The sequence below is a fragment of the Falco biarmicus genome, chromosome 12 (genome assembly GCF_023638135.1).
Source record: "Falco biarmicus isolate bFalBia1 chromosome 12, bFalBia1.pri, whole genome shotgun sequence".
Taxonomy (NCBI): Eukaryota; Metazoa; Chordata; class Aves; order Falconiformes; family Falconidae; genus Falco; species Falco biarmicus.
The window spans coordinates 3,545,393-3,559,170 of NC_079299.1; the positions used below are offsets into that span (position 1 = coordinate 3,545,393).

The 13,778-nt window shown below is 43.1% G+C and overlaps 1 protein-coding gene across 1 annotated transcript in view; it reads left to right on the forward strand.

Annotated features, from left to right (window-relative positions):
* The window catches only part of FSHR (follicle stimulating hormone receptor), an 84,235-nt gene that overhangs the window by 61,207 nt on the left and 9,250 nt on the right, over positions 1-13,778 (forward strand). The window contains exons 5-9 of the mRNA XM_056357678.1: positions 1,716-1,787; positions 3,976-4,053; positions 7,599-7,667; positions 7,781-7,855; positions 12,379-12,564. Coding sequence (XP_056213653.1) covers positions 1,716-1,787; positions 3,976-4,053; positions 7,599-7,667; positions 7,781-7,855; positions 12,379-12,564 — 480 coding nt within the window. The remainder of the gene's footprint in view (positions 1-1,715; positions 1,788-3,975; positions 4,054-7,598; positions 7,668-7,780; positions 7,856-12,378; positions 12,565-13,778) is intronic.

The window sequence follows — 13,778 nt, forward strand, 5'->3', positions numbered from 1 at the left end:
CTTTTTACAAAATATAACTGCAGAAGTACTTTAAATAATAAGGGCCTTGTGAAATCCACCTGCATCAATAATCGTGCTTTCTATTTAACTACAGGTAATGGTTTTTCAAAGGCATTTTGGTAGAGCTTTCCTGGTCACATGTGGCAGCTGTTATTTTTAAGCTAATGCAATGTCAGACCACTCTGGCTCGTGAGGTGAAACAGTCATGACATGCCAGGAATTCTCCCAAACTGGTTTCTTGAATATTCACTATACTTCTTTTTCCTGCATATAACGCATTGCTTTTTGTTATGAGACGGGTAACAAGTTGACTCTTCAGCATCTGAGGATATCCAGATACCACCTCAGGGAGCTCAGAGCAGTGATTATGCAAGTGAATGACTATTTTATGGACCTGTGTGTCACCCTGAGTGCCCAAATGGAGGATTTGGTTGTCCCATAGAGGTGTTCAAATTATGAAACCTGAAAGGTTGCAGCTCTCCTGAAATAATCTAGGTTCATAATAAACAACAAATGAACACTGTTACTTTTTTCCAGCCTCAACCAGTCCCGTTCACCACCATCTAACTATTCAGGAATGAATCTGGGGAAAAAAAAATAATCACATCCAGTAATGAAAAAATATTGTTCTGTTTAAGTGTTAGGAACAAAATTACCTTCCATATACTACTAATACGTTCTTTAGGGAACCAATATTCTCAGTGAAAGGCTACTACCTCTGTTACCTGACATATTAAAAATACAAAGATATAATTCAACTTTCAAGAACCAAAATTTTCGCTTTGTTTGGTAGCATCAGAATGAGATATTTTGGTGGCTGGGAAGAGCTCGCAGCTGGTCAGAGCCCAGCTCAGCCCAGCTCCTCCTGCACCTCCAGCGCTCAGCCCTCCTTCCAGACACCAGCAGCGACCAACCACCTCCGGCTCCATGGCAATCTCATGTTTGTCTTGCGCTTGCTGATGCTCCGTATAACAATATTTTCTTAAATTAGGTGTAGTATAGCTCTGTGGATACCTGTGACCGTGTTTCCTTGCTGGCTGTGGGCAAAGGGTTGTCCTGCAGAGTCAGCATTTCTGGGGTGGCGTTTTCCGGACGGGGACCACAACGCAGAGGCCAGTGATGCTCGACGTGGTGGTAGGGTGGAGGTAGTTAAATACGGAGGCTCAGACCCATTTCCAGTCACACAAACTGCTGAAACATTCCCGTGCGTTCGGTTCCTTGCTATTGAGGTGCTGGGGAATAAAGTATCCTAATTCTCTCTTGCTTTCAGGGAATATTGTTATTTCCAGTGGAATTAATATACCCTCTATTAGAGTAGAAGGTTAAAATTGTGATGTGTGAATTGATACTTTTGTCTTAAAAGAGCTACTATGAAAATAGTTCATGACTGAAAATAATTCAGTCAGTGCAGCTGATTTCTTAGAAAATGGCTGGGAAATTAACACCACCAACAGTTTCCTGAGATTATTGGGAGGGACTGTGTAATTACCCAAGGGGGGGTGGTTCTCCCTTGACTTCAGCAGGGCAGAATTCACCTTGTGCTTTGGAGGAAAACCGTTTTACGTTACAATGTCAAGTTTCCTATGGGCAACGCCCGGGTTTTTGGCTAAACTCTGCCTTTTGTAGCTGCCATCTGAAGTCCAATGTTCTTTCTTCTTTGTTAATCATTGCTTCATTCCTAGGGCAGAGCAAATAATCTGTTCTCTCCCCCTTAGGTTAATATCAAACACTGGCCTCCGGTTTCTACCTGCTGTCCATAAGGTGCACTCTTTCCAGAAGGTTCTACTGTAAGTTTGAACATCTGCTTCTCACTTTTTAAAAGTTCCCTCTGAATGTCCTCCTGCTCCAACAAAACCTTTCAAGAAGTGATTCCACTTGTGTTTGCTTATTATCTTCACGGTAGCATTCTGGGTTGTCATTTTGCAGGCATTGCTGATAATATGGCCCGAAAGGTCTCAGTTCTCTCTAGGTCTCCCTTCTACAAAGCATTGTAATTTCCACTTTACAGACCGCTCTTCCTTTGCTAAGAGCGTTACCTGGATGGCCCAAGGGATGGGTAACAGCCTTTTACTCCTCTTTCACCAGTTGAAATACAAACCAGGCTGGTGGCAGTGGAAATTTGTTGCCACCTGGTGACAGTTCTCTGGCCAGCATGGGAAGAATTGCTGGTCTCAGAGCTGTTTTCTGTGGAGAAGTGGCCACATCACGGGGTGGGGAAAAAAAAAAAACCAAACAAAAAACCCCAACCAACCCATGGGAAAATACCTCTGCTATGCTCATGTGTTTTCACTGGTAGTAAAGCTGTTCAGAGAACAAAATATTTTTTTCAATGGAAAATTCCAGTGCCAACAAGGAAAAAAAATATTTGTGTAAAATTTTGTGTGAAGGAGGGCTGTTTTTCTATTAAAGCACTTTTTCTTCTGTGAAAAATACACGTCAGAAAAAGTTTGATTTTTTTTCACTGAAAAATATGTTGACATACATTTTTCAATCAGTTCTTAGTATAATTTAAAGCAGAAAACCCAGGAAATAACCAGCTATTTCGTCTCATCCTTTCGACAAGATCTATTGTTAACACACAGGCAAAGTTCTGCATGTTCACATCTTTGATTAGAAGATTTCAAGCTGCAGAAAAATTAATCCTTGCAATTGTCTTAGCAATGACCATTAATATAAATAAGAATGCATAGAAAACATAGAGGGGGATGCCTGACTATAGTATACACACATGTAAAATAAATACATTTCTGTAATATGCTTGACGTACATAACCCTGAGAACTTCAGGGCTCCCTGAAACCATCAAGTAAATGCAACAGACACGGAGCTACAGAGCCTTCCTCCAGTATACTTGTATGTTTATCATTAGTCTTAACTAGACTTGAATATTTTGTCCTGTTGAGCAAGTGGTTTGTGTTTTTTTGCACATGAAACTCCTCACTTTCCCGTAAGAATAAGCAACCCTCAGTACTGCTGGAGCCCTAAACTAGACCTTGGCTCCAACCCTGGCCTCACTGAGGTCAATAAGAAAATTCCTGTTGGCTTCCTTTGTGCCAATATTTAAGACCCAAAGATAGGTCTTGATGAGTTGTTGATGTCTATAAAGGGCTCATGCAGGTCCTTAGCAGAGGGGTACACCTCACCTGTATGGGGGCCGTGCTCCCTCCCTATTCCCACCTCTGCTGCCCTCAGTTTGCTGGACGGGGCCTCTATGTAAATGTCACTTAATGCAGAGTTGTGGCTGCATTCGACTGTCAGCATGAGATAATTCTGGAGCCACACTTAATTTCGAGATTTGCAGATAATTAATTTCGTTCCATGCTTTCCAACAGAAACAGCGTGAAAACAACCATATCCCCAGTCTAAATCATGAGTAATACTATTTAACTTATTTGTGGTCTATTTTGAGCAAGCAACAGAATGTATATCTGCCGTTCCTGCTTGTCAGCCCAACAGACCGTGTTGACAGGGGTCCCACATCGTCAGAAAAAGATTATAAGCAATCCTGCTGGCATGGGCAGGGGGGTGACTGCTGGACTGGTAGGTACCCCCTGCAGCAGGCCCAAAAGGCTAACGGTGTTCCCTTCTCGTGGCAGGGAGGCTGCGGGAAGGGGTGGCCTCGCAGCCCCTCGGCTTGTATTTTCTGGGTAGCAGGCTTGCGGGAGGAACGATGTCATCCGCCTCAGGGTTGGGAGACCCAAGCTTTTACGCATCTGAATGACTTCAGCTTGTTTGGGAGGAAGGTATGGGGGTGCTGGAAATGCTGTGCTCCGGCATTTTTTATCAGGAAGGTTTGTGCTGTGAAAAAATGTCTTCAAACCTTAAGTCATTACCCTCTGCCTGTAACACTTCCTCAGATCGAATATAAGGGAAAATACTGTAGTATTTTGATTTGTAGTAAATGAAGTAGTACATCATATTGAAAGGGTCACAGAGGTACAAAATGGTGTAGTTTCTGTTTTATTTTATTTTTCAGAGATATTCAAGACAATATCAATATACGTACAATTGAAAGAAATTCATTCACAGGCCTGAGTTCTGAAAGCGTGATTCTGTGAGTAAGACATTGCAAGTACATTATTCTCCTTGTTAGCTCATTTCTTTCCCAGAATAGGGTCAAGGAAACCAGGGGATGGGCACTATTTCATATGCTTCCACATTCAATTTGAGATTTTAGACTTCTCCCCTACCCCTTAAATCTCAGTATTCTCTTTCCCTGCCATGAAAAATGAATGGTTTTGTGGTTTGGGTTTTTTTGTTGTTGTTGTGTTCTAGTCCTGCTCTTTATTTGAGAAGCACAGCATAGAGCAAATTTAGTAATTACTGATGCCAAGGTTAAACATATTCCACCTACAACAACAGCTCCATGTGATACAAATTGTGTTCAAAAGGGTGGCACGACTCATAAATATTTACAGTCAGACACATCATTCAAAAACATTTATTACTCAGGCAAAATATATGTAGATGCTGCTGAAATGCAGGATATTTGTACACGGTGTTAAGGCATTGACACAGGCTGGTTGACAATGCAGTTTCAAGCTGCATGGTTAGATGGCTCTACATTTGACTTGAACAGTCATGCATTTTAATGAACTAACTGGCTCCTTTGATTCTTTCTGTCGGTATATCAAAACATATATGTTTGCTGGCTAACAAACTGCCTTCGTTTCACCTAGCCAGTAGCCAGACTGGAAAAATTCCCCACTGCGTGCGTGCAGTTTACCTCGTATGCTGAAGTAAACAAGCAAGATCCAATTGATTGATAGCGTTTACGTTGATTTTGGTGGGAGCAAGGTCAGACCATCAATATTTGAAAAGAGGCCAGTAACAAGTCACTCGGCTGTTATCTCACCTTTTTCCCCATCAGTTATGCACAACCTCCGTCTGCATCAAGTTCCCTGAAGTTTTAAACGCGCACAGTTTTCTCAAATATATGTTCAAGTAATGATACCCCAAATGCACTGGTTTATCTTTTTCTCCTGCAATGATATTTGCTACTCAGGTGGGACTTCGTGCTTTCAGAGTGCTGTGCAACAAGCGCTGTATCTGTTTCCATAATACCACTAAGGCGTGAGATAAATATCTCAGATTTTTACTGTGATTTGACCTCTCTGTGCCACTCGAGCACCATGAAATTGGCTTCCCCTTTCTCCCCAGGATGTCTCATTGCTTCTATGATTACTGCCTGGGCGCTGAAGGACAGTTCTCTCGGAGGACTTAAGGCTGCTGGTTTGCTAGCAGAACTGGCCTGGGGATGGGGACCATGTCCTCGTCCAGCTGTTTTGCTCTGCCTCTGCAACGGCCCCAGTGCCAGGGGCTCCCCACGCCTACTGGTGCGTGCAGGAGCAGCAAGAGCTGTGCCACCACCCACCGGCTCAGTGTAGCTGTCCCTTGGGCAGAGGCCCTACGTGTGCTTTTTGACGGTCCCTTATCAGGCTTTCCTTGTGCTGTGGTGAACTTACCGCAGTTTAGACCCAAATCTGCTGGGTTACTATACAAAACTGGAGTCACTATGCAATGCAATAGAAAGCTACCGGTACAGCAACCTCCTTTTGTGAAACCAGGCATGTCAAGATGGCATTAAAAACACCCAGGACCCATTAAACTCCCGTATTCTAGGGAGGCACAATTTTAGCAGGTTCAGTTGTGGCAGGCTCCACGTATATTTAAACCAGTAATTTGGACTGCATGTGACCTTGTGCTGTGCAAGGGATCAGCACAGGCTGGAACTATGGATACATTTGGTAAAAAAGTACTAGGAATTTATGGAAGTAATTCGCCTTGCTTCCAGGTCTGCGTGCCACTTAGAGCCTAAAATAGAGCTTTCCTGCCCTGAAATAGGGGGTGCATAGTACCTCAGGGGCAGTGGCCTCCTGCACGGGGTGAGTTTCTAAGTGTCTTTTAAAAATACTGTAATAGCCATGAAATGGTGAGTAAAAGCCCATATGTCCAAGCTCTGCATCTCCGCCTCCATTGTCACTCGTTCCTAACATGAGAGTTAGTGAAGTCAGTAAGGATGCTGGCTGAAGTGGGGGGAGAACCTGTCTTAAATAGAACTTGTCTATATGTGGTATTATGAGGTCTTGGGATTATAGGGTCGGGGGTTTCTTTCTTTTTTTCTCTTTTTACTACTTGAATGCAATTAGCCAGGTGACAGAAGTGTACGGTCCACACTGTATGGCAAGACTGACTCTGATTTTACAACCTTAGTATCTCATCACGTTAGTATCATGTTCAGTGAGGGAGCGCGGTACGTGCTAATACTGTACTAATATATATCAGCCTGGCAGCTACGAATGGGCAAGATCAATGTAATATAATAAATGTTTTAAATATTATAAGCAGGGGCATGTCTCTCCTCTGTGCCTGCTCACTCATGTCTAATAGTGCTTGCAAGCAAAGGGGACGGTGACAGCTCTGCTGATCTGACCTGACAGACATTATAGACGTGGAGCTATGTACATCTGCCTGTCATGGTCAAAAGGATAATTCTTCCAGCCAGACCCATAACTGATTTTCATGCTGACCTTAGCTCACCACCTCAGACCTTAGACACGTGGGTCACCTGCATGCTCAGCTTTCAGTGTGGATTAGAAACCAAACATCCAGGTTTGCTGACAGTTTAATTAAATCAGGCCATTTTTGCTATCAATCAGACCTGTCATTGCCTTTTGGAGAGGGCGTGAGTTGCAAAGTGACGTTTAAAGCGAGGTGAAAGATTGCACCATAAAGATGATAAATATAACTGACCCAAATGTAAATTTTTAGGACTGTGAAGGGAAGAGAGGGAAGGACGTTAAATGTTAATTAGATAATGTACTACAGTAAAAACTTGGCAGAAAGCCCCAGGAGCTTCAATTTCCAGGTTTACTACCTGTGTCTCCTCTTGGGGGAAGGAACCCGGGGAGGCAGGACTGGGGCAGAAGAGCAGACAGGCAGCATAATTTGTTGAGGCAGCAGATGTAGGAGGAATCCGCTGCTCCCCGGGCAGTTTGGCACCACTACCACCCCGCCATGCTTCTGCCCTGCTCGCTGACAGTCAGCATCACCCCCGCCTGCCCAGCCGACATGAGACCACTGCAGATAGCGGTCTGGTTTTTGTTTCTAATAACTGGCAAAGGTTAAGCCATGACCCTGTGTTTCAAAAGCATCTTGCAAAAAGTAAAACTAAGTGGCACCAATGGCACTGGTAGAAAAGATCCTGGTCTCACCCTTCCTGGGATTAACCTGGAAGAGCCTGGCTGACTTTGCGGCAGCCTTCCCAGGGGAGCCATCAGCAGGGCAGCATCTCCATCAGATCCACCCTTGCTTCAGAAACTACTTCCGGCTATTGTCCCCGAAGGTCCTGCTCACCTGCCCCATTCATGTCTGTCATCTCCAAAGCCTTCCTCCAGCTAATGGGATCTTACAACCTAGCATTCGTAGAAATGCCACCATTTGAATATCCATTTAATAATTAATTAAATGATTAATCATTTATTTTATTAAATAAATAAATTTGAGATCCCTTTCACTGATTTGGATTACATTTTAGTTAAGAAGCGTGAATAAGAACACAACTTTTTTTTTTTTTTTTTTTTTTTTTCTCTGTTGCAGATGGCTGAATAAAAATGGGATTCAGGAAATTGAGAATCATGCATTCAATGGAACCTGCCTGGATGAGCTGTAACTATCTCTGTTGTTTACTATTTTGAAAAGCAATCATCAGAAGGTAGTAAATGCTGCAAGCTATTTTCTTAATCTCAGATTGTTTTAGCATAAATATCATTGTTTTTCAGAAATCTAAGTGATAATCGCAACCTGGAAAAATTACCGGATGAGGTCTTCCAAGGAGCCAATGGGCCTGTTGTTTTGTAAGTAACATTCAGATACTGTTTTTCTCATTAGTCACTCCCTAGAAAAGAACAGAGAAGAACATGTGAATGCCAGTCTGGATTTCAACATCTCACAAACCTTGGAGTTCAAAACTGGGGGTGTAGTTCTGAATATAAAAAAACAAAAAAAACCCCCACAAACCAACACCAAAACAACCAAAGTTGAAGCCATAACTGAAATTTCAGTCTAAATCCATGTTTCCACTTTGTCCTCAAGTTTTTGGGAGTATTTAGATCCGAGGGTTTAGATCCAGATTCCTCTCCACAGCTGATTAAGTTCTGTAAGAGTAGTTCTACTTTGGGTTTTTTTTCCCAGAGAAAAATGCTGTTAGTTTTTTGCTTGAGCAAAATCACGACTAGGTGAGGGGGTCCTCGTAGCTTAAATCTGAATTGCTTACCAGTGAAGGTCTGCCCCTGCATCTCTGAAGCTTAATATTCTGAAGATAAGCCCCCTACCCTACAGGACTAGCGGTGTCCCATCCCCTGCGGAGAGAGGTATGAGATATCTCATGCGGTTACAGCGGAGTGCCTTGGGTGTGTGATAAGCTGGGAAGTGAGCTCTCAGCAGGAGGGAATTCAGCAGCAGGATGCTCATGGATCTCAGAGCCATCGCTTCAAGCCACGGCTTGCCATGGGGTCTGAAAATGCCTGTGAGTGCCGCAACTGCTTGTGTTTCTGAGCACGAGCCACAGCACACAAGAGCTGCCACAGAGACATGGGAGTCTCTGTAACTCGTGAGACAAAAAAACTCTCACCAGTTCATCAGAGGCTTTCTCAGTCGTATTCTGGAGGTTTATCAAATGGATTTGGCTGTAGTTCAGATTTGTTTGATAGTTCAATTTCTAACACCAGGTTATTTCTGTAAGAAGTTTTCTGTTCCGTTACCAATACACCCACTATTCTATAGATGGGAAACTTCCTTTTTATCCTGACTGAGATCATGAAAGAAGAGCCTTCTTACTCATCTGTCACTGCAGACTACATCAGGAATACGCTTTCACTCACAGGAATGATTGACCCATAATCATATCTTTGCTGGGACAAATAGTGTTGTTGCAATCAAATTTGTGTCACTGACTGCCACGCTTCATTAGAATGAGCGTCAGAATGTTTTAACTCCTGATCTTCCTGAACCAGTGCTCTACAGTCACTGAATGCCAACTTCTGTTTTGTCATTCCACATACTGAAATAAGGTGAAAGAGCCACAGACACAAAGGGCGATGTCAGAAAGCACCATCCTAGCCCTTGTGCAGGCTACACAGGTTCACAAATCAATTCCTCTCTCGGGTTTGCAGCTCTTGGCTGAATTAGAATTTCTCTTTTGGAAAGACATCAAGTTTTGAGTTAAAGGATTTCAGCGCTGACAGTAGGCAAGTAAATCAAATAGCTAATTACTCCCACACCTATATATATTCCTTCTATACAGAAATACACTGTATTTCCAACTTGGAGTTTCATAGCTTCAATTTTCATCCGTAGCGTTTAATTTAATCATCTCCTGGTGCTCCCGGAGCTGTAGTGGCTTACACCAGCTTTTAGTGAAGTCCTTAGGAGTTCTCTCACTGCATCCTGACTCAGACGCAGGGCAAGGTATGTCTGTGGTCCATCCTACGCTTGCAATTTGTCTTTCACGGGAAGCCCATGCGAGGCGGCTGCAGGAGAGCTCCAGCAGACCCGTGGCTGGGCAGCCGAGCCCCCGCGGCACAGCCAGAGATCAGGTTCGATATAAGCACAGGGAAACCTTTTCTCGCTGATCAGTCTACCCCTCTCTGGTTTCTGCTCCACCAGCCATTTCTTGCTATTTCTGTATGTGCCTTTCAAACCTCATCAGCTGGTCAGTATTTTTGCTAATCCAACAGAGACTCCCAGTGGGAAGGAGAAGTGATTGGAAGAGAAGTCAGAAGCACTTTGCTGCTCTGCACCGGCTGCTGTCAAGGCTGATGACTAGCAGCCAAACAATAATAATACAAGAACATGTATCCCAGTCACTGATGCTTTCTGGTTTGATTTCCTACTGCCACTTTATCGTCTTGTTCATCATGTTTATCTAATTTATCAAGCCTCTAACTAGACAGCAACATCCCGAAGAACCTCTGTGCTGAGGTCTGCGTGTGATGTCTCAGCGAAATAAGTTACTAAAGCACCAACACGACGTCGGTGTTTGTTGTTCAGGGATTTGCAGCAGTGTATCTATAACCATCCCTAACAGAATACCAACAAACCCCGCCGGAGTACGCAATGCACTTTCCCTAACTTACTTCTGTTGATGCGCAAAAGTGAGGATAAACCAAAATAATTTTAGCAGAAGAATTTTCATGGAAAAATTTTTAATACTTAAGAAATTATTTAGAGATGGATAGAAATCCAGTAGCATTTTGGGTTTTTTTAAGTCTAGGTGACATTCCTATTCATATTTACTTGTTATTTCCATCCAGTGTAATAATAGTTTGGACTCAGTAAAGATTTTCAGCTAACAAGGCAAAGAAAACATCTCCCATGCTCTTGTTCAGAATTATGAGCCCCTGTAAAGCTTCACAGGCTCTTAACGATGCCATGACTGGTGCTGTCTATGAATTTAGGCAGAAAACTGCTGTTTAGCTGTTGAGTCATGTGCATATACTCCAGGTGACAGTTTTCACTAGGCAGCACACTAAGGGCAATAGTCAGTCCATGAAACAATCGAGGTTGCTTGTTGCAACCTCATTACTTCTTCAACTGTCTAAGTCAGAAATCGATAGCCTAAAATGGCTCATCAGCTTTTAGCTCCTGCGAGTAACAGGTCAGGACCAGAGAAACCTCAGGACCACAGCGTGGCTTCTGTCAGCCCGACCTGACGAAGTTCCGAGCGTTTCCCACTCCCCCAGGCTGCCTTGCCCTGCTGGCAGCAGCCGTGGCCCCAGCCCGGGGCAGTGGAGCGGCGTCTGTTTGCTCCCCTGCTGCCACCATTCATGGTCCGGTTGCTTCCTTCGGAGCCTGGATGCAAAGCCTCAGCACGGACACAAAGATCACCTTTGCCCACCACCCATTTTTCTAACCGCTTGATTAGCTGCCTATGCACCTGTTAGACTTGGCCACCCTGGGGTACAGACTGGGAGGTCAAACCAAGCCGTTCCATGCCATTAATTTCATTTCTTAGGACAGAGAACAGAGGTGTAAATGTACATAGCGACTGTCTAAACTTTATTACATGTTGTTAAAGCCTGGTCTCCCCCTCACGTGGCATCACTGTATTGCATTAATATGAAAATAAAAACAATTTGTGCGTGTTGGGTAATAGAGATCAAATAACATGTTGTCCTGGCATCGTACTGTTACAGATGAATTGGAAACTGTCCCTTGGAGGGGACATGGAGAAAATTACAAATATTGTCAGTCCAATTCCTTGATTAGGGAAAATTCCTTTCTTTTGTTGGAGAATGAAGAGCAGAGCAGCCTCAGCAAACACTGTATCCTGGATCAGTCTCGGCCATAAGAACACACGGGCTGAAGGGCAGGGTGATTTTGTACAGCTCATTTTTACTGTTGCTCTTAAGAGAATGGAGCACGCTCTCCTGTCACAAGCTGAGGGACGCAGTCTGTGAAGCAGTGAGGGAAATGTGGGGATGTTCTACCCCAGCTGTTGCACCCTGGAACCATGGGGACAGGTTCCCAAGTATCTCTTAGTGTGGTGATGGAGCACCTTTGGTTCTTCTTCCCTTTCCTCACCTGCATGGCACAAGTCAAGGTTTACTGTTTGTGCAATGTGTTTCCTTTTAAAAGCCCCACTGATGCTCTCTGTAATACATTCATAGCTGCTGCTTCCGTCACTGCCTTTGATAGCCTGTCCCACACTGATTGCTTTCCACATAGGTACATCTCCCCTAACCTCCTGTAATCTTGCCCCTTTCTTCTCTTCAGGCTGTGTTTTTTTTAAACCTCTGGAAATGTTATTTTTTGTTTCTCACAGTTTGAACCATGTCACCCCTGTCTCTCTTTAATCTCTTTTTCTTCTAAATGAGTACCAAACCTAATATCCCCAACTTCTCATACATGTACACCCACGTGAGCCTCTCTCTTTGTGTTTATTGCTTTTTCCACAGCAGCCTTCCCATGATGTGTGTCATGTAGCAAACTTCTGTTGTGATTTCATCAGCCTTTTTTAACCTGTAACAGTATTCTGGGATAATTGTTGCATTTGCTGGGCATCTACTAAACCCAGTATCATATGGCACTAATGGCTTCTGTCCTGCTAATTCTTACCCAGAAGGTTATGAGATTTGTTTGGGGTTTTTTTTCCCCAGACCAGACTAGCATCACTTGATTGTTGTTTACAATGGATATTAGTTTAGGTTTCCTGGAGGGACACCTAATTTATCCCTGGATTCTCTTTTCAGTGTAGATTTCCAGCTGATCTCTTCCCAATCGCTACTCTGAGAATGAGTAGGACAGTCTAAAACACGTATCCACTGCCGAGCAGAAATGAATTTGCTTTTTACCAAGGTTTTCATGTGTTTTCTTAAAGGGATATTTCAAGGACAAGAATCAGTTTCCTGCCAAGTCATGGATTAGAACTCATTAAGAAGCTAAGAGCAAGGTCTACATATAATTTAAAAAAGCTTCCTGATTTAAGCAAGTTTAGATCTTTGATTGAGGCAAACTTCACCTATCCTAGCCATTGCTGTGCATTTACAAACTGGAAAAGACAAAAGTAAGTGGTTTCTTTTTTTTTTTTTTCTTTTTTTTTTCTTTTTGGTGCTTCTTAGCAGTTGATAGCAAATTAAATAAACTTCCTCCAAATCTGAATAGAAAATCTCTTCAGTGCAGGTAAGTAAATGGATGCAGATAAATAAATATATAATACATATAGGTTTATGCACGCTGCACAGTGCACTGCCTCTCCATTACAGGGAAGTAATAAATTTCCATAGCTGTCTTAGCATCAGTGTTTTCCCCAGCTGCAGCTCTAGCCCCCGCCTGTCGTAGGTCCATCTTTCACCAGGACCTGCCATCCTGGACCGGCCTGGAGCCACACTGAAGACATTCCACAGGAAAAAGTTTGATAACTTTTCAGGAGGTAGCTGGAGGAAAACCTGTGTTTGCAGAGAAGCTGGTCAGTGCTTGGCTATCAATCCAGGAGGGTAACAGGACCACTGAGTGATCTTAAACTCTTCTCTCAGAAAGCCACACTGATATTGGAACACCACCCAACCAAGCACCACAGATTATCTGTCAAGTCTACATGCACAATGTTGTTGGACACAGTTTCTGAAACGGTTAAACTAGAGCTGACCCCTTTTACCCAAATCAACAGAGTGGGGTGGGAGGGCGAGGGGTCTTTTTAGACTCCCAAAGTAATTTTCCATGTTTGTTTTAATTTTCCGTTAGCAAGTTGCGGTGAGACTTCAGGTATTAATGATGCTCATTGAGTATTTTCAGGTGCTTAGATAGAATTTAAATGCACACGCTAACTAGCTAATGAACCTCCCAAATTTTTGCAGCTGGAGGTCATGAGGAACTGGTACCTACAGAAGCCTTTGTAATTGTTTGAAGTTCTTCCTTTACTGGATGCCCTCAAAGACTTGGAATTTGCCATGACGGGAAAAAAAAAAAAAAAAAAAAAAAAAAGTGGATCATTGTTATAACTCCAGACACTGTCTTCAGAAGTTGCCTAACACTTCAAAGAAAAATAAAACCAGACAGAGGGGAAGCATAAACTATTAGTAGATTCTATTGTAATAGTAGCGTTTTATTTCACTTGTAGCATTGTACTGTCACCAGGCAATGGAAACTGATCTTGCTTGTGCTGGTAGCTAATAAATATCTCCTACATGTGTTTGCAAAATTGTGTAGGGTGCAAGTCTGGTGGTGGAGACTGCAGTGATAAGGGAAGTATTTGACAGAATCCATCCCCCTGTGCTCATT